Source organism: Cyprinus carpio, chromosome B5, assembly GCF_018340385.1.
Source record: "Cyprinus carpio isolate SPL01 chromosome B5, ASM1834038v1, whole genome shotgun sequence".
Classification (NCBI taxonomy): Eukaryota; Metazoa; Chordata; class Actinopteri; order Cypriniformes; family Cyprinidae; genus Cyprinus; species Cyprinus carpio.
Window position 1 is genome coordinate 1,867,396 of NC_056601.1, and position 26,347 is coordinate 1,893,742.

A 26,347-nucleotide genomic window follows, 5' to 3' on the forward strand; every position below is an offset into this window, starting at 1 on the left:
CTGAAGTATTCACTTACTTTTCACAGTCCTTTGATTGAATATCTTCTTTTTCTCTGATATTTGTCACATTATGTAAATAAAATGAGTCGCGAATGCCATTTCTTGTTGGCAATCTGTTCTGAAATGTGAGACCACTGCTATTATTAGCTTTATGTTAGTGTCTGTGAACCAACGCAGGGAACTATTTGCACATACGGCACTTATTTGACAGCCTGACTTTAATGAACTTCTGCTTTTGTTTGCTTTGAATTCCATCTGTGTAAGTGATTTCCACTCACAGCATAATGCAAAGTTTTTTTCTCTTGCCCTCTAGGGTGATCGAGTACGCAAATCGCTCACCGTAGAACCGCATTTGTGTAAATTTGCGTCTATGCAACCCCCATCTTACTGGAAAGCACGGGATGCATGTTGGGGTTTTGAGCCTTGTGTAATACGTTTGGCCACATAATGTGGACATCAATCCCACTGAGCTATGAACAATGCACAGTGATGATAGACGTTTAATGGATACTCTGGGACTCATTGTAATAAAAGCAGGAATCCATTTAGTGTATAAAGCGCTGTGTCCTTGGAATACAGTGCAGCCCACGAGGGTTGTTTAGGTTAGTGTGACCGGGAAGGAGGAGGTCACATGGTGATGAGATTATAGGGAAGGCTGATGATGTCATCACAAAGATACTTGATCTACTTGATTCTGGTCAATCACAGCCGTTCTGTGATCAAATATTTTTGTGTAACATGTATGAAACTGTCACAGGCATACAACTTTCTACCAGTGGTATTATTTCACATCTTTAATTCAGTTTTAGGTTTAAGTAACTTTAATGTATTTTGCAGTCTTTTAATAAAATAATAAAAAAAATGTTCTAGTTAACAATAACAAGACTCTGTCCCACATAGTTTTGTGCTTTTTGAATTTTGGCTATGCAAAATTCACCCCCGATATATACAAAAACTAAAAATGTGTTACCATTTGGCAGTGTTGTTGGAATTTTTAGCAAGAACATTTTTAATTGATCGAAAGATTACTATTTCAAATGAATTCAGTTTTTTATCAAAGAACCTTGTAATGAAGGAAAGCTTCAACATTTCCAGCAAATGCAGCCCTGGTACACACAAGAGACTTATTTTAAAAGCATTTACTTTTGAAGAGTAGTGTATGTGAGCATCACAGAACCTGCTATGTCACAGATCTGACTTATTTGAACTCTTAAAATGTTCTGTTATATAGTGCAAGAGACAGGTGGCGCTATTCTGCGGCAGAACACAAAGCCTTAAATCTCCCACACTCACGCCCTTTCCTCCCTCGCTCAATCCGCCTCTCCCCAAGCAGCTGCCGCCTCTGCTGAGACAGGAGCAAATGAGAGCAGATGAATCCATTTGGCCCCTGGCCCTGTTGTGGCCCTGGCATGCTCCAAGCGCTCTGCTCTGCTCTGGGGCAGTTTGGGGATAATGAGCCTGGAGATTGAGCCACTGTAGAGGTGCCACTGTCGCCCGCCCCCTCTCTCTCTCTCTCTCTTTCTCTTTCTGTGTGCCTCTCGTCTCCTTCCCTCTTTGTCTCTCTTTCACTCTGGCTTTGGGTTAATAGAGGTGAGGCTCCTCTAGTGCGGGACACTATTTCCAGCAAATTAGGGGAAGGATCTGTGTCCCCAGAGCCTGCCCTCGGTTACGCTCTCCCATCCCACCCCTCACCATCGGAGAGCTTTCATCCGAACGGGGAGGGTGGTGTGTGTTCCAGACTTGGGCGGGGGGTAATGAGGACTGACAGGGCTTGATTCCCGAGCAGGGATTGAGAGAAAACAGCTGACAGGTGAAGACGAGAGTGAGAGAGATAGAGAGAGAGAGAGGGACCGGTGCGGATGAGATAAAGTGCAAGAGAGAAGAGATGGAGTGGAAGGAGGGAGAGAACAAGGGCGAGGTGGAGGTGAAACTCTCGTGCTAATGGAGGTGGGACTTGTGGCGGCTCAGGGGCTCTTGGCTGGAGACGGCAGGCCCTTTGAGGTTAGACGGGATCAAAAGAGCAGAATAACAAAACAGAGAGACTTGACCCCAGCACGGCTCTGAGCACACCTGCTCGCTGCTCCTCCCACCAGCGCCGTGCAGGACAGGGCTTTCTCCTTTAGGGTGGGGATGCTCATATCGATAACCGACCATAAAAATTTTGACCGATTAATATAATCAGTATTTTTCAAAGTAAAGCACTTTTTCAAAATATTTTTAAAATAGGCTACACTACACACATCAAATAAAATTGCATTTTTGAGAGAAAAATTAGTCGCATTTTATGCTGATTGAGTGGGGGCATGTTTGGTTCACTTAATTTTGTCGTGGCCACAACATATCTCGTGGGAATGTGATAATATGTCGTGATAATATGCCACGTGATGTGAAGTCGCTATGTTGAGGGAACGGCGTATTTTTCTTGTGGCCAGGAGTTTAATGCGTAAACAAACCTGCGTGAGCATAGCAACCCAGGATTATCAGAGATGGATAAAACATTTTTAATGACATTTCATTTAATATTTGTATAGTATTATTATAATAATTTGTTAGGGCTATATTTTTATATTTATTTCATATAAATATAATATTTTATTATTTCCCCTTTCAATTCGTGTATTGCTTTATCTAATTAACGTTCTGTATGCTAGTATTTGCTACTATATATTTTGCAAATACTGTAAACGCCTGACAATTATGCCAATAAAGTTTTGACTTTATGATTATTTATGCCTGTGTGTGATGATAAATGAGCGTCTTGTGTTTTCATAAACAACTGAAACTACGTGAAAGATTAATTCCTCAACAAAACACTATAATATTTATAATTATTAATTCACTGAAATGAAAAGAAATATGTCACATAGTGTGGCCACTGTCACACTTCGCTCGGGGAAAGATCCAGGAGAGTATTGAAGATTGATATATTTAATGAAATGCACATGGAGATACAAACAGATACTGGTGTGACACATTTGTGTTTTAATTGGATTATTGTTGAATAAATGGGGATAATGTGGATGATGACAGGAACAGGAAACATAACCAAATAAGGACAACAGGAACTAAGCTACGACATAAGGATGTCTTTTCCTCGACAAAATTATCTCGTTGCCACGACATGATATAATATGAGTTAATATGTAGTTTTTTATTTATTTTATTTTAGTTCCCCTCACACCATTTCGAATCCTTTCAATTTAACAATATTCAGAACAAAACATGTATGTTAAGATAGATTATGAAAAACTATTTTTTTTGTATTTTCTATTTTATTTTAATAATGTGCTGTGATCCAGTAATCCCAGGGTTATTTCTTATGCATGGTAATTTGACCTCATGTTGTAGTTGAAATCATGTATTGGAGAGAAAACTAACAGGGAAATTGTGTCTTTTCCAGATCCTTAAAGTCTACATGCTTGACCTTGCACCATTTCTAAACAAGACATGAATCTATAACTAGAAAAAGCACAAACAGAGGAATACTAAAATGCATTTGAAACACTTTGCATGATTAGTCTCTCAGGGGCAGACCTGCAAAACCTTCAGCTAGCTGCGTGCATGAAGCCTCGGTTGAGTCCATTTGAAGTAAGGTCTCACGAAACACATGAGGTATATCCAAAAAACGTCTGACAAAAGTCTTGACACTGCAATGCTGCAATCTCAAAATCAGACTTCTGTTTCCACATTAGTGAAGACGGTGTTTTTGAAAACATTAATTTTCATTCTGTGTTCTGTAAACAAATCAAAACCATGTTTTGGCACACCACACACAGAGACCCCCGCTCTTTTGCCTGCTTTTACAAGTATTCACACCAGCAATTCCACGATTCTCTAAGCAGCCCTGCCGATTACGTGGAGATAGCGGGATTGATTAGCTTGTCAGCTTTTCTGACAGAATCAAGCCCCTGTCTTGACTACGGCAAATTACTCTGACTTGATTAGGCCCACCTGCAGCTCTTTTTTTTTTTTTTTTTTTTTTTTTTAAATCCTCAACATAGCACCAGCGTCGTGCCTGTGCCTCATCACCCTGCTGCTTTTCGCTTCTGACCTCGACTGAATGGTAATTCATTGCACCAGTCATCCAGTGCTGGTGCCTTGTTGTTCCAGCGCTGGCTCAGTATTGGCTCTGGTAATTAAATGGGGCTTGCGTGCGTCCTCTGGGAAGAAGGGACTAGGAAACGATGACCAGGTGGTGGCAGAATGCAGGACCTGTCAGACTAGCTGATGACCGTTTTAATTCTGCTCTGCCTTGGGCTATAATTGATATTTAGCAGAAAGGTTAATTGTTGCAGTGATCTGTTTAAATTAGAGTAGAGATCTGGAGACCAGGGCCAAGACCTGCAAGCCACTGGGGACACGCATGAGAGTTGCTTGAGTAATACACACATACTCATGCTCATACTTATGCACACACACTGGGACTAGATCACAAACACACACACACTTGCATCATTTAAACGGACTGTTCATTTAGTTCTGATCGACCAACACTGTTCCAGCTGTGTTGCAAGAAAATCTAAACATTTAAGTATAAATATATGTAACTAAATTATATTTTTTGTATGTAAATATTTATGCAAAATCTGAATCGCGATCATGTAGGCTACAATAATTAAAATAATATGGCCAAGCCTTTAGACAAAATACAGATCAGTCTGTCATTTCATTTGTATCTTTATCTGCAGATGATCATCCAAACATGGCAAAGGTCAGTGAATGTCATTTCCAGGTGAGCTGTGGCCCTTTTGCATGCATTCAAATCAGTGGATCTTCAAATGCAGGCCAAACAGGTAGTTTCTAGAGCATCCCTGAGCTTTTCCACCAATCAGATCGCAGGAACACATACAGCTGCCTTTCTCTGTTTCAGCAAAAACATCACCTTCACCTTACCAAACACACACTTTGTGTTTTCACATGCTAATGCTCTGGGTGCACCAGATGAAAGTGGTAAAGACAACAATGCTTGATTTCCAGACACAGCTAGGCACTTCTTGGGAAGTCCAGTCTAAAATTCCAAAGCGAACAGATGAAAGAATCACCTTTCAAATTTGCTTTGTTGTCCTTGGATTAGAATATCGTGTAAAACTCTTTAAAGTCTTTCTGTTGTCTTGTAGTGTCCATGTCCATCCCAACAAAGACATTGTTTTGCTCACATAATATGGCTCTGCTTGAGGACACAAGAGTGCATCATTTCACAGTGGTGCTCCAAACATGTGTGAAGAGCTGGGTTTTCCAGATCATGTGTTATTGTAGGGTTACAGCAGCAATATAAAGCTCTTGTCCTACTTCTAAAGTGTTATTTTTCTTTGCTCTATCTAGTCCTTGAGTCTTCTGAGCCAGGCTGGGAAGAAAATGGAGGAGACCGAGGTGAACACAGCACCCAGGAGCAGCTCCAAAGATCGGCTCAGTGAGGTAAGCACAATGAAGTGTGTCATCATGACGCCAGTATTCATAAAAACCAATAGGAGAAGCATTTAACAGCCACATTTGTTAAAAGACAGGCAGATGTCTCATTCAATTATAAGTGCATTCAAGTGTTCTTACATGTCTGTTGGATACACAAGAAGTCTTTTTGCATCAGCTTAAACTATAAAACTTATTTGGTATTTTATTTTGTTTATTTTTTTTTAATTATTTCTAAAAATGAAAAATCACGTTGGTTACTTAGATATATGTACTGTATGTTTATAGAGGTAATAAAGTGCCCCTATTATGCAATTTTTAAGCTTGCTAATATTGTTTTATGAGTCTCCTAAAACAGGTTTACATGCATGCAAGGTCAAAAAACATGTTAGTTTTCTCAGAAAATAGATTTAATTTGACCTCATTACTAAATGATTCATAAAAGACTTGTGCAAAGCAGTTCAAAGAATCAGTCTCTCTAGACCCCTCCTTTCCGTGAGCCCTCACTGCCACATTTTGCTAAACGTTTGATTGCATAATTGCTGTTAATAGTGTTAATCGTCTGTTTGTTTACGTCTTTTATTGATTTTTTCTGAACATTTCTGCCATATGCACATAAACTGACAGTCATCACTGATAAGCTACTACTAAGTATTGTAGAAACTTAATTTTCTGTAAAGTTGCTTTGCAATGATTTGTATCGTAAAAAGCGCTATACAAATAAACTTGAATTGAATTGAATTGATTGGTTGGTTAGATGGCGCAGTACTTTGTGATTGATCTCTCTACGGCTCTGGATTGGTCTACCTCGTACAGCGCGTGTTGGAAACCAAACGCCAATTGCCGACAGATGCTGACAGATGACAGGCCTTGAGACTTGTCAATACATAGAAAAGATTGCATGGATTGTAGCTTACCAACTCAAGCCGGTTTCTGATGATGAAACGGTTGAAGTGGTTGATTGACAAGAGACTGATTCACAAGCACGACTGGAGCAGGACATTTCTCAGTGGTAAGTGTCAAGTGTTGACAAGTTTGTGGTAATTATGAAATGCGATCAAACAAATTTACTCTCACAGCGTAGGATACAGCGTCTTCTCGAAATGATGTTAACCACATAGAAACTTTACTGTGTTTGTGGGCAGGTGAGTTGGCGACCTAAAACGTGGGCGGGCATTATGCAAATGTGTTACTTTGTGACGTAGAGCCGTAACAGAATAAGATTCAAATTCCTGACGACTCGTTTCGGCGATTGCGAGCCGACACTTTTTTTTTTTTTTACAGATAATAACTTTGTCTATCGTGCACTGTCAGCATCACAACTTTGGAGATAGTTTATGTTCACATACAGCTACATGACACTGCATGAAAGGTAATAGTCGAAAAGGCATAATAGGGGCACTTTAATGTTTTATTAATAGTATTTGAATATAATACTATAATATAAAATAGTAAATATTGTATTATTATTTTGTCATTTCAATTGTATTTATTAAAATTATAAGGTATAATATAGGTGGCATCTATATAAATTATATATATATATCTTATAAAATATATTTAAAAGTAATTTCCATTTTTGTATTAAAGCCAAAGGCTAAGTTAGAAATTTTGAGTACATTTATTTTGTCTTTAATCCTTACCCAGAAATCAACAGTAAAAGTCATTGGGTCTTCGAATAATGTTGTGGACAGTTGAGGTCATGCCATGGAGTCAGAAAGTTTAAGAATCACTGATCTAATATGTTTCATAAGCTGTTAGTTTGTTAACCCACGGTCAGCTCGGGGCATTTTTCTCACCAGCGTCTTTGTAGAAAAGATTCCCTGTGTTTTTTTACTAATGCACCCAAATATCTTCGAGAAAAAAGTAGTGGTAGGGTGTCGGTTAGGGCCTGAATGAAGGAATTATGTGATTGAGAGAGGGGTAATGAGAATTTGTGTCTAATTCTCCCGAGACTAGCTGAAGACGCGTCCCTAACTAACGCCTGTCAAACGCATGTCCGAAATCCCCAGCAAATTCGTTCGGATAGATCTGTAATACAGAGACGGCAAGGCTGCGCGCCTCAGCGAGCCGAGGATGAAGGGAGGAGAAGATGATGAAAAGAATAAAATGTTTTTAATGAAGAGATTAAATGTGATGCTTAGGCTGTTAAGGATTCGGAGGGAAATTTCTGTCTTCGCTTTCCCCCTCCCACCCTTCACCGCCATCATTTATGAATTTGTGCAAAAGGCTGTTTTTCATGAAAAAGTCAGAGAGGGAGAGCAAGGAAGAGAGAGAAGCGAGCTCGAGGCAGATAAAAGCGTGATCCAGGCTGACAGTTTTGACAGCAAAAAGCGACAGAACAACGGGCAGACAGAGAGAAGGAGGGAGGGCTGAAAGACTGCAGAAAATTGCAGACTGTAATGGCTGACAGTGCCAGATATGACATTTCCCTCTAATCTCCTGCCAAAGAAATGGTGCTAAAATGCAGAGCGCCATATCCGTGTCATCTGTAGGCCTATCTGTCCATCTCGGAGTGAGAGAAAGACTCAGACAGCCGGAGATCCGCCGAGCTCATTCCATCCCGTCCTGTTGCGCTAACGCTAGTTTTGTAAACAGGATCATCTTTCATCACTGTCACGTCGTTAAATGGTGTAAAAAATCTTCTCTTGTGATTCGCCATACATGCTAATTTTCTTTGCATACCAAATACGCTTTTCATACCCACTTCAAAGACGCTTAGGCGTGTGCGCCGCCAGCTAACGATCTCTGCGCTTCAGAGGCGGATAGAACTGGGTTTCTTTTTTCGGGCTGAAGGAAATGGAAACAAACGAGGGGGATGGCAGCATCTCAAAGAACTAGGGGCAGGAGCGCAGTGATATGAAAAACAGCCGATGTGGGGGCTTGCCATTTTAGCGTTGTGCATTCGCTAAGATCTTCGTAGTTTTAACGGAACGCATCCAATTGTTTAGCGTGGCTTTGGTTCTTGTGAAGATAGTACAGAAACAGTGTGTTAATGATTTAATGAGGATAGTCCGACAAAACTCTTCCATTCGACTGGAATAAAAACAAGACCGTTGAAACGGGAGTAGAGTCTGCTCTCTTAGGCTACTCGCAGATCACAGCTGAATATGGTTCGAATCTGATTTTTATTTTCACGCTCAAATGTGACACAGATCTGGTTTTTGGATGACAGTCTGTACAGTGTTTCTGACATTTCATCTGACATTTTCAATTCCAATCTGGACCTCTTTCAAATGTGGAAACCACTCAGATTTTTATGTGATGTTTTTGCATTGTGATCTTGATGTCAACGTTCCTGACTTTCACACTAATCAAACACAACACTCAGGAATTGCATACTTGATTTGCACTGTGTAATATTAATGTGTTCACAAAGAAAATAAAAAATGACGTTACAAACGATTAAATATTATTATATGGAAAGAATGATTGATGTGTAGTTATGCTACAACATATAACAACTAAACACATTCAAAACACAGGGTGGGCCAAGGTGTTGCTATGTGGTTGTTGTTGCTTGTGTTCTGGATGGATGTTAAGTAGTTGCTAAGGTGTATTCTGGTCCTTAGATGTGGCTTGATTCCCTCTTTCAGTATACACTACAGCTGAAAAGTCCGGCCAGTAACATTTCCTTTAAGATATTAATATATATGCAAAGGCACTTTTTAATCGATCAAAAATGACATTTATAATACAATTACCTCAAATGAATGCTCTGGCAAGCTTTCTGTTCATTAAAATTCCTTAAAAATCATGGTTTCTACCAAGATATTAAGCAGAACAACTGATTTCAACACTGATAATGATGATAAATATTTCTTGTGGACCAAATCAGCATATTAGAATGATTTCTGAAGGATCATGTGACACTGAAGACTGGAGTAATGATGCTGAAAATTCAGCTTTGATCAAAGAAATACTGTAAATGACATTTTAAAATGTATTAAAATGGAAAACAGTCATTTTAAATGACAATAATATAAAAAAAAACATTAAACATTTTCAAAAAAATAAATAAATTGTAGTTCGACATTTATGCAACTTTTTTCAATTTTATTACTCTACAGGTGAAGTTCATAAGTCTTGTTTCATTAATCACTGTAGAATTGTATTTGTCCCTTATAATCTCATTTGCGTCCAAATAAACATGCTATGTCTAAGCTGACCACAGAAGCTTTTGTGTTTCTGAACAGCGAGGATGTTTTCGAGTTTGGAGTGGATCTGGCCCGTTGGTAATGACTCTTATAGATTCGAACCCACCCACCATGTCACAGAAGCTGCCCAGGGAGACCCGGCAACACCTACTGCATCTCAGCCGTCTGTTCGCTCGCTGACTTCACGCTCCGTTGCGTCCCGATTGGCTTCTTTTCATCCGCTGCCCTATCTTAACCAATAGTCTGGTCCGTAGCTAAAGAATCCGCCCCCTCCCACTTGTCACCAAATCTGTCTGGGCCCAAGAAGTGTAGAGTGATGCGAGAGGTGGGGGTCAAGAATGGGTTTGGATTAAGAAGCGGGTTCGCCCCCATTTCTTTTTAAAGAGGTTGTTTGGTTAACCCCAAAACAGCTCCTGTCCCGCTCGCCCTACCGCCCCGTTTCTCCCCCTTTCACATTCGCCTTTCTCTCATTCTCTCGCTGCCTGCATCTTAATCCTGTTTTGAAGTCCTAAGTGCTAGGCAAATCCATTGAGTGCTGCGTATAATGGCTTTTAAGGGAGCGTGTTTAGATGTGGCCCAGCCCCATGGCTTATGAACCGCGGATGGTGTAATGGATTTTTCCTCCTCTCGCTGCAGCACTAAATCCAACGTATTGTTCCTCATTATCATTTAAATAAGTCTCCCTTTCAACTCTGAATGTGGCAATGTGAAGGAACCGAGGCATTGTAAGGCTAACTCTACAAATTTTTTGGCCTCCCAGTGAGCCTTGCACCCACTCGCTCTTCTCCGTACGTTACGCCTCCTCGCTTTTCTGTGAGAGAGAGATAGAAGGGTTCTGGAAAAGTATTTGGATCCTGCAGTGCCGCCTTCCCGGGTTTTCTCAGGAACACTTCTCTAATTGTCACAGTGGGAGTTTGTACTGAGTGAGAGTGAGAACAGAGGAACTGATGAGGGTTAAACCCCTGTAGCAGGTGTGTGTGTGTGTGTGTGACTGGATTCTGTGCAAGGACAAAATTGATCTTGCAGAAAAGTCACCCCCTGAGACAGAGGCAGAAATTGCCAATCGCACAGAGGAAAGAGGCAGAAAGAGGGGGGAAATGATGGGAGAGAGAGCAGGAGATTGGTATTCAGGCCTAGTCTGTGGATGTGGAAGTTGCCGTCTAGTCTGGAGATGTCTGTAACAGGCTGTGGTTCTCATTCAAGCTAGTGTGGCTTATGTGGATTATGGCTTTACTTGTTTCCTAAGGTTTGTGGAATGTAGTACTTCATCTGCAGAGCGGTTATTTGTTTCATTTGCAATATTTCAGCAAAGGCTGAGAATCAGCAGTGACCTGGAAGTACAGTAATGTATCAGTGGACTTACATTTATGCATTTAGCAGATGCTTTAATGAAATTGTTTAGCGTGTGTGAGATATAACATCAATAACATGCATTTAGAAAACAGACAGAATTTTCATTTCATGTTGAATTTAACATGTATGTCCACTTGTAGAGAATTCCCTGCTTTGTAAATACTCAAATTAGTTTAGGCTTTACTCTGGCCATGCTGACAGGAAGGCGGCCTGACCAACATGTAAAGTGACCAAAAACAAAAAGGTTTTTTTTTTTTGTTAATGCAAAGTATTGGGCAGGCAAATCTAAAGTCAATGATACCACAGTAGTAGGCCAGTGTATAAAAAAGTGGTAACTCATTCAAATGATGGCACAGCAGTCTCAGATAAAGGTTCTGAAAACATGAAAGAAATGTAGGCGGTCAGAATTTCTGCACATTATTTCATTATTTTATGGACACAACTGAAAACTTTGTGCTTCTGAAAATCTTGTTAACTTAAAAAATAGGGAACATTTTAGTATAGGGACAAATTCTCACTGTTATAGTTGCTTATTAGCATGCCTATTATTAACATATTGGCTGTTTATTAGTTCTTATAAAGCACATATTCTGCACGAGCATATTCTAGATCCAATAACAACTACCTTACTAACTATTAATAAGCAGCAAATTAGGAGTTCATTGAGGCATAATTCATAGTTAATGGTTTGTTAATAGCAAGAATTGGACCTTTAAATAAAGTGTGATTAATGACAAAACATATAGGCCTGGTTTAACAGTCATGGCTTAGATTAAGCCAGGATTCGCTTTGGTTAAATTAGAACATTTAAGTAGTTTTTTTTTTAATGATGCTGAATGACGTTCATTCATAGGCAAGTGTGATTTGTTTGGATTGTTGAATTGTTAGACCTTCTGGAGTCTAAAACTAGCTTTAGCACTCTGTGTAACTTCTAGTTGTTGTTGTTGACTCGCTCAGGCAGCCCTGAACAGTTTTAAAAGCCTCTATATGAATCTGAATCTGACAAGGAATCTGTCACGGCAAAATAAAATGCTTTCGTTCCCCCTCATTTACCATAAACTGACAAGGGCTGATGCAACAGCATGGAAAATGGATGCAAACGCTGGGTGACTTGGTTCTGATCTGAAATGTCATTTCCTTTATGATGACAATCTATGACACAGTTCTGGAAAATGATGTAACCTGCTATATAAGATTCATTTGACTATGTATTACTAAGTTAATGCCTGGAATGTTTCGTTGAATGCACAGTACACCACGGAAAGGCTTCAGATTTTGAAACATGTTTGCATAAAATGTTGTTAGAGGGTAAGGCTATTAATGCTCACAGGGTTTAGATGGTTTGTTCACGTATTAAGCTTCATATTAAACCATTTGTGCTTTCTTGGTGATGAAATCATCTGACTTTTTAAAGAAAAATGTGCCATTACCAGGTGAAAGAAGTGAGACCCAAGCCATCTATGGACCAGATTTAAGCAACTACCCAACACAATAGAAATGGGCTATATTGCCTTAGAATCAACACAGCAATGCCACTCAGAAGACCTTAGTAACTGCATACTCTTTTTTTTTCAGAAATTCACAGGAGGAAACCAGGTGTTTTTCTAGATTAACAATGTAGGTGTCCTGCTGAAAGCTCATTTTAAGATAAACCCAAATTCTCGCCGAAGTGAACGGCCAGTTTGTCCAGGGCTCGAGTCATATGAGTCATGTGTTTTAGCAGGTCTTGAAGAGAGAGAGAGAGAGAGAGAGAGAGAGAGAGAGAGAGAGAAAGGAATCAGGAATGTCATTAGGCGAACGATAGGAACGAAGGGTGGGAAAAAGGTTAATGTGAATATCGATATTAAAGTGCTAGAGCTTCATCATGTCTCTGTCATCTCATAGTATCCCTCAAAGGTCAACGTTGTTCTCTCTCTCTTTGTCTCTCTCTCTCTCTCTCTCTCCCCCAGAGCTCCACTCACTCTCTGTCAGGACGAGGGTACTCGGTAAGTGACATTTTCACGCTCTGCGGCTTTACGGCAGAATTACAGTATCCTCTCCTCCCGTTTATGGCCCCGGCAGCGGACATTTTAATTATGTTAAACAGTGAAATGGTGGAATCATGATATTAGGGACATCACTCTTGGGTGACTGACTGATTAAATGGTGAAAGGTGTCCCGTTGCACCTTGGGTAAATGAGCCTTTCTTTATATTTACGACCATTTTATTTCCAGTGGTCTGGTCGTTTAAAGTGTCACTGGCGATGTCTTCTTCTACGGTCTGCTGTGGTCATCGGTTAGAGCTTGTTTGAAAGCCATTCAGAGATTTTGATTTGGTTTTATTTGGATGAGGCTGGAAACAAATCTTATGCTTCTGGTTATGCAAGCTCAATTTTGGTTTTGCTGTGTTGCCGCAAGGGGTGCCGAAGTGAGCATTAGCCTTAATTTGATGTCCTGTAGTGTTGGTTTTCTTTCGGATGAACTCATTTTAAGACCGTTTGATAATAACCTTGGTAGGTTGAACCGTGTTAGTTAAACTGTCATTATGTTTACAGCTACAGTAGCTAACTAGCTAGATAATTATCTTCCATGAGGACTGAAGTTTGCTACTGCTTATGTGTGCATGTGCAACTGAAGGCCGGACTGAACCGTCACTCGCTTTGAGCAGAGGTTTTCAAACTCAAGGTTGCAAAGTGATGCTAATGATTCACAAAAAAACTAAACCAAAAAAACATAAAAATATAAAAACATAAAAACAAAAATAAACAAACAAACAACAAAAAAAAAAAAAACTTAAAATTTTTTAATTCACATTTGATAATAGTAATATTTCATTTTTCTGGTCAAAACTGGTCAGCAATAATGAGATTAATCATTATATTTTATTATATTATTATTTAGAATATTATTACTGTATTTAATAATAATATATTAACATTTATATTCTAAATAATTAGCAATAAAATAACAATAATAACAATAAAAACATTTAATTAGGTAACAAATATAATTAAAAAGTGTAATAAGTATATTTAAAACATTAAAATGAAATATTTGGTGTTTTTAAGGTCACTGCATATTCACCCCTAAGGTTAACATATTAATAAATGTGTTTTTATATGTGAAAATATAGGCCACTTTTATATTTCAGAAGGAGGTCCCAATAAAAAAAGCTCCTGGTTTAGAGTGTTTATTTGGAATATAATTAGATTAGAGTAGATTAACTGTTTCCTTCCTGTTTTTTGTTTTTGTTTTTGTTTCTTGTTTTTTCATTAGAACCGTATGATGCATTCATGAGATTTTCATGTTTCATAATGATTGTGTTATGTGTAGAATTGTTCACTGGTTTTCATTCCATGTTCAATACTCTGCTGTGCTCTTCTTATGGATGAAAATAAGCTTTGGAAATTGCAGGGATTCATTGTATTATTGATTTACTGTTCTTCTTACTCTAAAGATGATCATATTATCTATGAATATATTCCCTGTACTTTATTTGAAAGTGCAGTATACACTTGACACCGAAACTGCGAGAAAAAAAATGTGTTGTATACCCTTGTGAAATATTCAAAAGCAGCAGTGCATTTTATATGCTAAATTTCCGCAGGCATGTCAAGCAACATGTCACAGGATCGCTGTCTATGCATGACAGAAAGCTCACTTTTCATCAGATGCTCAAATGTTTGTTTGTTTGTTTGTTTGAGGGTTAGGGTTACACACACACACACACACACACACACAGATGCATACACACTGACATTACCTGTCTCCTGAGAATGTCAGGTAACGACTGCCACTATGAGCTGCTAGGTTATTTATTTCATATGTTTTGTCAGCATGAAGAGACAAGAGTTTAAATGTTTCAGGACTCATTCTGTCATGCAGTCAGTACTCAACCTCTTTTATTGTTTGGCCATTTGCAAATGGAAAGAAATCATTTTCTGACATTTCTAGCTGTTTCCATATATATAAATATAAATGTAATAATTTATTTTTTTGAAGGAAGTCTCTTATTCTCAGTAAGACTGAATTTATTTGGTCAGAAACACACACACTCACACACACAGTAATATTGAAATATATTTAAAAAATATGATTAATTCCTGTTATGGCTACATTTTCAGCATCATTACTCCAGTCTTCAGTGTCACGTGATCCTTCAGAAATCATTCTAATATGGAGATTTGGTGCTCAAAAAAAATCTAAATTTCTAATTATTATCAATTTTGATAACAGTTGTACTGCCCAACATTTTTGTGGAAACGTGATGCTTTTTTTCTGGGATACAAAATAATTGACCTGAGAACAGCATTTATTTTAAATACATTTTAATACTTTTTTTGTGACAATACTGTAACTTCTGATCAGTTGAATGCATCCTTGCAGAATTAAAGAACTAACTAACTAATGAATGAATGAATGAATGAATTACTTTCTAAAAAAAAAATCTTACTGACCCTAAATTTTGAGCGGTATATATATATATATATATATATATATATATATATATATATATATATATATATATATATATATATATATATATATAGATAGATATATATATAGATAGATACATATATATGGTTGGATAGATATATAGATATATATATATATATATATATATATATATATATATATATATATATATATAATAATAATAATAATAACATGATAATATCATATTAATAACATGTTGATGCCCTAGACTACTGCTTAAATAGTTTTTTTGATCTACTATTGTAAGTTTTGTAGAAATTATGAAATAGACTATATCAATTAAGTAGGGCTGTCACGATATTAGATTTTTCACACCACGGTTATTGTGGCCAAAAGAATTCACAATATCGATATATCACGGTATCTATAAAAACCTTTGGGAATCAGCCAAATTAATTTTAACTTTATTTAATTTTTCTTTTTACCCAAGGAATATAAGGATACTGATAAACACTGGGTACATGTATTTTTCATGAGATTGAATATATTTGGTCAAAATCCCATGTTATAAAAGATGGAGTGCTATGCAGGCTATTTAAGACATTGTTGGCTGATTAGATGGAAATGCTGACCTAAAAATTCAAAATGCATAAAATATAACCGTTTTTAGAAAGTTTTTCAAGTAAAGAGTAAAGAAAATACTATGCAAAACTTATTGAAACCCTTGTAAGAGTGTCGAACTAATAAATCTGCGCTAATCCGCAGATGTGTGTCCTTTAAAAGCTGTGCGAAGGCGGCTGTGCGCGAGACTGAACGAAACGCAGAAAGTGAAGTATACCTGGGCTTTAAGTGTGTGGCACTGCGACCAACTTAACATTTTACAGAGTTTAATATAGCAATGTGGTCGCTCAGTTTTTTTAGATTTCTTTTAATTTTGTAATAGATTTGAACAAAGAAATCAAGTGCTACGCACATGTATTGGCCTTGATTGCAAATACAAATGCAAAAATTAGACAAGTAAAGAAAAGGCAGTACTTATTAAAAGAATCACCCCTTTTTTAAAATATATGAACACAGGAAACCACCGTTAACAGGTTAATGTAACAATTCCCATTCCATGACTAGTAAAATAATGGCAACTTACTGTCTGTATAATATTGGACGTATATCGTCACACCCTAAATCAACATGATGTCGATATTTCATGGTTTGAATATCATGGTTGTCGTCAATACCGGTATATCGCGACACCCCTACAATTAAGCATGACAATATCTCCATGAAGATCTTTACCAGAATAAAACTAGTTTAGTTATTCTTGTCATGATTTATGTCCTCTAGACGGCAAGAGACAATTGTCATGTTGTTTTTTTCCCCTTCTCAGTGAAAAATAGAGCATGTTAAACTCATGTTTCCTTATGGCGACATTCCGACATGGCAACTGAAAGAAAGCCTCTCTGTAAAAGGCCTGTAGCAGTCGTAAGCCTCGACTGTCATATCAGTTTAGGCTGAGAAAACATGACCAAAGAGCCACGAACCTTGTCCTCTTTACACGATGTTGTGAGTGAGATAAAAGAGAGAAAACAGAGAGGGAAGTGCAGAAAGTCAAGAAGAAGGCAGAATATAGCAGGGTGTTTCACTTTGACACTAGTTCCATCAAATCTGGTTATGTGTAGTCGGGCCCTTTGGCCCTTCACTCTGTGTGTGTGTGCTCATGAGATTAACAAAGCACCAAGAGCTCCAGGCACAAGTTTCTGTGTGTGTGTGTGTGTGTGTGTGTGTGTGTGTGTGTGTGTGTGTTCTTGTTTATGTGCATGAGTCTGTTATCTTCCAGAATTCAAGGCACAGTGTTACGGTCAGGGGCCCCTGGGGCCACTCCGACACTTCACGTAGTGTTCGTAATCGTCTGCTAGGAGTGAGAGTGCTAAAGGCTAACGCACACAGAGAGAGAGAGATGTCAGGAGGGATGATGGAGGGAGATGAAGGCTTCCGGCTGGATAAGTGGGCCATCACCTGGAAAGTTGTTAGTTCGGCCCCCAGTGGCAGCAGCTTATTCAAGCCTAGCTATAAACAGAGTTTGGACTCTAAATTCAGTTTGGATGAACCACATTGAATGCACTGATAGATTAATACATGTGACCACATGCTCCAAGGGTCTTTGTTGTTATTGCAAAATTGCCTAGCTCTTTATATACAAATGTTTTTTTTTTGTTGTTGTTGTTTTTTTTCAGGATAGTGAAAAATGAACAGTAGAACAGCATTTATTTAAATTGCGGCATTCAAGTCATGTGTCAGAATGATTGCATTTATGAGTTGAATGCACATGATTTCTAATTACCTTTGGGAAACTTCGGGTTTTCATTATGCCAGGCTGAGTCAGTTACAGTCTTATGGTGCAAACAAATTGTTTTTGATTATTGTAAGTTGTAATTCTGAACATGGACTGTAGCATTTAGTTTGCATGCATTTTGTGTACTGCTGATGAAGAATTAGGTTATCATTTTTGTTCTACTCATTTAACTAAATGTGTGAGCTGATCTGTGTGGAACCATACTACATTTCCCATCATTCTGTGGCAGCATAAAAATTATAAAATGTATAAAATTATGCATTATTTAGACAGCTAACTTGCCTGTTTTGCTCTTCATTTAGTTAGAGTAATGCTAAAACGTGGTATTTGTCAGTAAATTAAATAATATATAATATATAACAATACTAATTTGCTTAGTGCATTTTCTTATTTTTCCTCAGAATTGTGTAATATAAACTAACTATTCTGATTTTTTTTTTCTTTGGATTGTGAGATATAAGCTCACAGTTGCAAGTATAAATTTAGAATTGTGAGAAATAATCACGCAATTCCAAGAAAAGGTCGGAATTGCAATTGTTTATATCTTGCAGTTCTGAGAAAAAAAAAAGTCAAAAGTTTGAGATAAAAAGTCGCAATTATCTTTGTCCTTTTTTATGTAGTGGTGTAAACTGACTTCAGTTTGTATTTGTATTTGTATTTTATCACGCTGCCAAGGGGGCCTGAGACCACCTCTTACATTTGGTAAAAACACTAATGCTTGGCTTCAAGTGACTTGTTTCTTTATTTTACAATCTGACCTCTCTTTCAGTCTGAAAACTGATGTGCGCCGCTGTTCACACAAGATTAGAGCCAGTGTCATTCTTGTGTCTTGCACGAAACGACAGCAAATATTGTTGGTACTTAACAATGACATATAAAATCGTGTGCTTAGGGAGCACCTGCATGATTATCATACATCAAGGGTGCTTCAAAGGACTCCTGACACGGATATGAACCAAAATGACAAATAAAGATGGCCTCCATCTTCTTGTCATGGATCAAACGCCTCCATTCTGCAACAGACACCCACTGGTGTTCAGATCACAGCACCTGCGGCTGTAACACCACCCACATGGAGAACGTGGGGAGCAGTGCAACCTCAGGCAAAGTAACCTCTGTTACGCACCATTTATTGGTGAGAAAGTGCTTTCTGGTTTCTGATGTGGAATAGACTGATTCTATCAGCATTAAATATTCTTTTTGGAGCTGTTTGATGTGTTGGAACTGATTAGAGAGGGGTTAAGGTGTTTTGAATCTGAGGGATACAGAATCATTCTTGAATTTGTTACATACAGACCTGACGGAGAGAGGCCAGGCTTTAATTTTACCATGATTAGGAGATTGTTGCACATTTACTGTAGGTGTGTTCATTTACACTATGCATGTGCTATGCTTTATTTATTTATTTGTTTGTTTGCATGTTTAATTGATCAGGCACAGCACACAATGGGCCTCATTTATCAATCTAACATAGAAACAAGCGCAGATCCGTGCACACAAATCAACTTACGTCAGAGTTCAGTGTGATTCATGAAACATTCGTATGCCACCAATCTCATCGTACGAATGATCGAATGAGTCTGTCTCATACCACAAGATTCCAAATGTTTCCATTTTTGCCATATTTGTAACATTTGTTTGCATAACTACTATTCATCATGTAGCCTAAACATGGCTTTATACTTCACTCATGCTCTAATATCTGTGTAAAATCCTTCACATGCGCAAAAATGTTTGTTTGGGTGCTGCATGCTGATTTTACAGCGGACCTTTTAAAATAAACAGCACAACTTTTGTTTGGTTGGCTGCATTTTAGTTTGATGATGAATGGCTGAAATGTCAGGCAACAGTAGAACTAATGTTGTTTGTGTATTCGTGAGGCGTCTGTGCGATCAGATGGATTAAATCAAATAAAGATATAAAGAAAAGAAATAAAGTGCATTAAGAGTGTCACACAAACGAGCGTAGCCCTTCTTGTTTGTTGCAGTGTTTTTTCCCCCCTATTGTTAATCTGTTAATTATATTATAGCCTATTGTATTTTATTTGATCTTATTTATTTTATTCCTTTTATAAACTTAATTTCTGCTATTTTGTCTTTCACAGAAGCGGTGCATTATGCGACGATTGAATCCTCATGTTCTTGTTTGCACTGCTATTCACACATATAAAGCTAAAGCCCTGTATAAAACCCAGAAAAATGACATTCTAATCTTACTGGTTAACGATCGACTAATGAGCTTCGTTTGGTAGTCAGGAAAATAAAACGCACAACATTTTCCCCTTCAAAAAATGTATTATATATATGATGTATTTTATAATAATAATGTATTATTTTTATTATTATTATACCATAACTAGATTATTATTAGAATCTAGAATGTTTTTTAATTATATTTCACCTGTGAAAAAGTTATGGAGCAAAACACAAAATCCTTATATATGCTTATATAAATGCTTTTGTTCACCTTTAACCTCTTAAAGGTGAAAAATTTATATTTTTGCATCAGGCATGTTTTTTTTTTTTTTTTTTTAGGTTTTTTTTTTTTTGGTGCATTTCTTTTTTTATAGTATTTTTCACCTGTAAGAACAGACCTGGAAGCCTGCAATCCATTTTTTTATTTTTGGGGGGTTGTGAGCAACTGGTTTAGAGATATTTTCTCAGTGTCAGCCCTCTGGTGCATTTGAACAAGAAGCGCTGGGGTTATAGCTCTGACAATATCCTATACTTTGTGTGTGTGTGTGTGTGTGTGTGTGTGTGTGCGTGTGTGTGTGTGTGCGTGTGTGTGTGTGTGTGTGTGTGTGTCCGAGGGGTGTGTTTCTGGGTGAAAGCCATATTTGTTTATCGCTGTTTGCGGCCCACTGAACAGCCCGGTCCTGTTTCTCCCCTCTCACCGGGGAAACCTGGCTGTTGCTGCTAGCAACAGATAAAAAGTGCTGTTAACCTCAGCAGGGTTTCAACACATCAGTCACACAGGGAGATAAAGGTAGAAGCTTCGAGGCCTCTCTCTCTCTCACTCACACACACACACACACACACAAAGAGGCTTTTGGTCCCTTCATGGGAGCCGAGATGAAACACACACTTGCATAGTCCAGTAGCTAAACATAAAGACGGTTCTGAGACGCAGCGACTCAATGGAAACGAAAATATTTTTCACAGACCGCACAACATAGCGTTAAAGCAGCTGCAAAGGCTTTTCTCTTTGAATAGTGATGAATGGTAACTTCATTTTCACCTTGGATTGCTTTTCTTTTCCACTGGAGATGGACCCTCTTTCCATTCTCTCGGCTTAAAGCGAGAGAATGGAAAGGAAATGTGAGCGTAGTTCAGATGTGGGGAATTAACTGCTAATTGCTTTTCCTGTTTAAGCTTTTTTGCTCTTAATGCTGTTTAGTCTTTAATTATTCATGGCTGTGTGGTCCGGCATGCTTTCTGAATTAAGCTCTACAAATGAAAATATGCCTGCAATGATTGTCCCAAGGCCTGACTTAATATGCAGCTCGCAGATGTAAGTTAATACATATTCAAAAGCTTGTTTCTTCAGCCTGTTTCAAAACAACTTTCCATTATGACATTATGAATTAAGATATTATTTAGAAGGAATGTGGAAAATGTCCTTTTTTTTTTTTTTTTTTTTTTTTTTTTTTTTTTTTTTATAATTAAAACCCACTCTGTCTTCAAGTCTCGGCAGACTTCAAATGAAATGTGACCCTCTTCACCTTTCTTTCATACTATTAATATTGTCTGTTGTCTTTCATTCTTTAATTTTTCATGGTGCCTGCCAAAGCAAGCATAACTATTATTATTATTATTATTATTATTATAGCTTGTGTTATAGTGATTTTTTTCAAACTCCTACATTATATTTTGGCAGCTGCTTTTATTCAAAGTGACTTCAAGTGCATTCAAGGTTTGCATTTATCTGTCTTTGTTTTCCTTGAGGATCGAACCTATGAACTTGGTGTTGCTTGCACAGTGCTCTACCAGTTCAGATTTCTGGCAGATAATAAAATGGGTGAAAAAGCATATTATCCTTACATTAGAGGTTTTTTTAACCCTTTCATGGCCCAGTCACTCCCACCTAGTCTCTCAACTAACCCAGAGACCCTCCTATAAAAAGAGCTGGATGTTTCAGTATTGGATTATTGGTAGTTAAAAATGTCTAAAAATTCAAAATAAATACAATAAATACAAAAACAATATTCCTAGATGAACCATAACTGATTAATGAGGGATGTAACAATGCTCAAGAAACATTTCTTATGATTATCAATGTTAAATAGAGTTGTTCTGCTTTGTTTAGTTTTTTTTGGAATCTGTCATACATTCTTAGAATTTTTAAAATAGCCTTCTGATATGCTTCAAAAGATGCATTGCTATCATGCTCTGTGTTTCATAGTGTAGTAAATTTTCTAATTTAAAATGGCCTGTCATTTATGTTTTCAGTCATCTTTTCCTTTCTGCTTTTATCAGTAGCGTAATTAGCCACTTTAACAATATTCATTAAACCAAAGCAGTTTAAATTGTTTTTTTTTATTGCCTGCAAATTGTTCGTCAGTACACGCTGCCCTCTCACATTCCAGCATCAGCGACGGCTCTTGTGTCTTTGTAGCTCTGCGCCAATAGTGACAAATGTAAATTACTGTGCTATGTTATATGTGCTATTGCTCAATCAGGTCTTAATTACATGTTGCCTTTGCCTCAAAAAGCATTTAACAGAGACTTAAAAGCCTTAATGAGGAGCGTAATGAACACTCAGGATGTTTGGTTGTTGTCCTGCATAGCACCGGCATTTTTATAGACTGTTATAAAATACCATTTGCATCAGCAAATTACAATGGCTCGATATCATTATACAAAGACGACCTGATCATAAATTAAACCTCCAATTACAAACATCTATCTGTTGGGAGAGAAAATGAGCAGTGTGGTTTTTATTCATTCTGAGAGAGAGATGAGGGATGCCAAGCACCTTTGTAGATTATTCTCGGTGGAGGCATTTATTCACTTGATTGTTTGGCTGCTCGCTCGGTCTCCTGACTGAAATGGGAAGCTACATTAAAAGCTCATTAAGGTCTGTGCAGCGCAGCGAGACCGAGGGATTCTCCGCTTGTCCACTCTGCTCCAGTGCTGGACTTCCTTTTTTGCAGATAGAGATGATTCTGGTAGATTATGGAAAGCGGTTAGATTACCATAGTTATCAGGACAGCCACAGAAGTCTTCTAGATAATATTTTTGATGTTCTCTTGTGTAGGGAAGTAAAGGGTACTGTGTGCTAACAGTTGATTGATTGACTTCATATGTATATTAGGGATGTGCAGCATCGCTATAACTAAGGCTGATGCGATACGCATCTCGATGCATAGCCAACGGTATGATACATTAAAGATACATATGAAGCAGCTACTGATGTCACATGATTCACCTCGATTACGATGCAGTTCGATCCGGATTTGATTCAGCACAATGTGATTCAATGCAATAGGATCCAATGGGGGCAAAATGTGATGCTCTGTAATTCAATTATGGTACAGACAGTTTGTTTATAATTCATAAAATCATAAATTCACTTAAGTGTCTTCTTTGCGATTACTCATTATTCATTGCGATACAAAAACCAACTTATCCAATGCATCTAATGCACACTTTTTTTTTTTTAAATCGCATCATTACCTTTTATGCCATTGCACCAATGTGTATTAATGTTATTATTATATTTTATTGTTATAATTTATCATAAAATGATTAAATTATTATTGTTATAATTTATTGTTGTTTTAGTTCTGTATATGACCTTTAATCTAGATAATGTATTTATTTATTAATTATTTTGATTATTATTTTTATTTTTATTATTAAAAATAATTAATTTATTTAAGATGCTAGATTTGCATAAATGTTTTCATTATATAAAACTGATAGCTTATTTATAAAACTGTGAAGATAACTCAAAATAAGCGAAATAATTTTTATAAATGATGCATTGGTCGTTTTAATATTATTAATATTTATTTTACGTAATTTTACGTAATTTGACATTTAATATGAGGCGAGTTGTGTGCAAGCTGGGCCAATTTATTTTAGAGAAATATTTCTGTGGCACTCTGTTATTGGAGGTTTGTAAAGCATGCAGCTGTGCAGATTCATTGATATAAAATGGGTGGAGAGTTGAATTGCAAGTGAAGTAGAACGGCCTCTCAGCAGTCCTTTTCATTTTCACACCTCTTCTCAACACCCATCCTCCTTTTCTCTGTTTTGCCCTCCCTCGCTCGCTCCTCCTCTTCCTCCCCGTCCCGCTGTGTGCAGTCCCTCCGCGGAGCTCCCCTGCACTGCGGTGTGATTACACAGGAAAGGGAGCTCTATAAATCATGTGGATTTATAGCACTATGGTTAATTACGCAGCTGTGGGCGTATAACGCGGCTCTCTCAGGTGTCTTAAACGCCCGAAACACGTCAGCTCTCTGACCACCCCACAGGGAATCACAGCACATTAAAACTGGCTCATTTTCAGAACAGAACCGCCATTTAACTTTGAACTTCCTTATCATTTTAACATTGACTCAACCTCATCCATTAGTCAGACATGGGCTGCAAAGACCGTGTTTTAATACTAAATACGTTTAATACGTCTGGCTTTTTTGTTATGGGTTGAAGTATCCAAAATGTGTCAGTATGCCTGTCTGTTGTATGTTTAGTTTCAAACTGATGTGTGATTGCTAAGGTACTGCAGTAATCTAAACTTACATTTATTTGCATATGGATAGATGTATTGTTCTAATTATTTATATTTGTTAAGTTTAAAAATGTGTGCAAAATGTGTGGGTCCTCTAGTAAACTTCCAGATTAATTTATTTAATCATATAAATAATCTAGCTAACTTTATTGATTGATTGATTTTATTTATCCTTTTTATTTTATTTATTCATTTATTATCCTTTATGTATTTATTTATTTACTTATTTCAAACTGTATGTGAAATTATTTTATTTTATTTTATTTTATTTTATTTTATTTTATTTTATTTCTTAGCCATTATGGGAGACCTTCAGGTAGTTTGGACAATTACATTAGCACATTTGTCAAAAGTGACTTACAAAAGAGAAACAGAGCAATTTGAAAAGGTCAAAAAGGTCGAGAACCACTGTCTTAGAGGCTGTGATTTCTGAGGGTGGCATATTTTTACTTGGGCCAATACATAAACACATTAGCAACCACATAGCAATGAGCTAACAAGTGCTGGGAACATTTTATTAACCTCATATCAACATTCTGGCAACCATTCAGACCCCTAGCCTCGTAACGTTGAGCGCCACTGAATTTGTACAACTCTGTTGTTGTTTTTAGCATGTGAAACATTTGTATGCAGTAAGTTGCAAAGATGCACTTATGTTATTCTGTGTTGCTGTGCAGCATCTCTGTTCTTTTCTTGTGATCTCAGGCTGTGTTTGGCACGCTAGTTTTTGTCACAATCTCAGAGGAAATACCTGTGCTGCTGTCTGGGTTGTGTTTCAGCCTGAGACCCATTGCCAAATCTCAGCATGAGGGGCGGAACAAAAGCTTTCTCTGAACAAAAATGCTTCAGGCATTGAACAGACCTCCTCTACTGTGAGACAAAAGACCCGCAGGCCTTACAGAACCCTGAGAGCCTCCCTGCCACCCAAACAAAGGCAGAAATTAAGCAGCGCTCGGAGCGATACGGCTCTTACACACAAGCTAAAATGTTTCTTTTATAGCTCTAGTGGGTTTCAACATGGCGTCTCTCCTGAAGGCGAGAACAGAGCTCTGCCTCTTGCCTTTTGTCAGGGCTACAGGGAGGGACGTTGAATTTCATCATCCATTTTTTTTTCTTCTCCCTTTCCTCGCTACCTGAGATTTTTACACTTCCTATAACACGTTCTGTGTTAGTTTTATTAAGAACTTTAAAGGTTTAGGTTTGTAGCCCTCTGGAGGTGTAATGATGTTTTTTCAGGAACATTCATGTTCATGCGAGTGTTATAGTCTTGTCTTAAACCTTATATATTAGTTTGGTCAGTTGCACAATGTTTTTCCTTCAAATAATATATTTTTACTTAGCAAGTAGGCTCATTTTTTTAAAGAGGTGATTGTCAGCTGGTTTGTCACAACAGAAGGCCCACCACTAAATGTGAAAAATAAGATGCAATCATATAATCATGAATATTTAGCATAGTAAAATAGACTCTTATATATTCATTTGCAAAAACAGATAACTATGTTTTTATCAATTCTCAGGAATCATGTTTTTTCAATGTGCATTCCAATTAATCTCAATCAAATTGCAGTTGGGTTATTTTGATTATGGTAAAAAATAACTAAAAAACAGTTAACACAATAAAACAGAATAAAAACATGATAGCATATTAAAAAACATGATTTTTGAAAATAAAAAAAAACAAGAGTTATGTTTTTGCAAATAAACTCTTCATATATATATATATAATTATTATTATTATTTATTTTATTTTTTTCCTTTTTCAGTTTTGGCATAATTTTGATAACTTACTTCTAAAATGTGGAAAATATTTACTGTGTACTACCATTCAAAAATTTGGGGTCAGTTTTTTTTTCTTTTCTTTTCTTTTCTTTTCTTTTCTTTTCTTTTCTTTTCTTTTCTTTAAGAAATTAATACTTTTATTTAGCAAAGA

The 26,347-nt window shown here is 37.3% G+C and overlaps 1 protein-coding gene across 13 annotated transcripts in view; it reads left to right on the forward strand.

The window, feature by feature from the left end:
• The window catches only part of LOC109090333 (autism susceptibility gene 2 protein homolog), a 262,493-nt gene that overhangs the window by 76,775 nt on the left and 159,371 nt on the right, over window positions 1–26,347 (forward strand). For 12 of the 13 annotated variants that reach the window (XM_042723541.1, XM_042723542.1, XM_042723544.1 and 9 more), the window contains exons 3-4: window positions 5,323–5,415; window positions 12,866–12,901. In XM_042723541.1, coding sequence (XP_042579475.1) covers window positions 5,323–5,415; window positions 12,866–12,901 — 129 coding nt within the window. The remainder of the gene's footprint in view (window positions 1–5,322; window positions 5,416–12,865; window positions 12,902–26,347) is intronic. The other variant, XM_042723547.1, reaches the window with a different exon arrangement.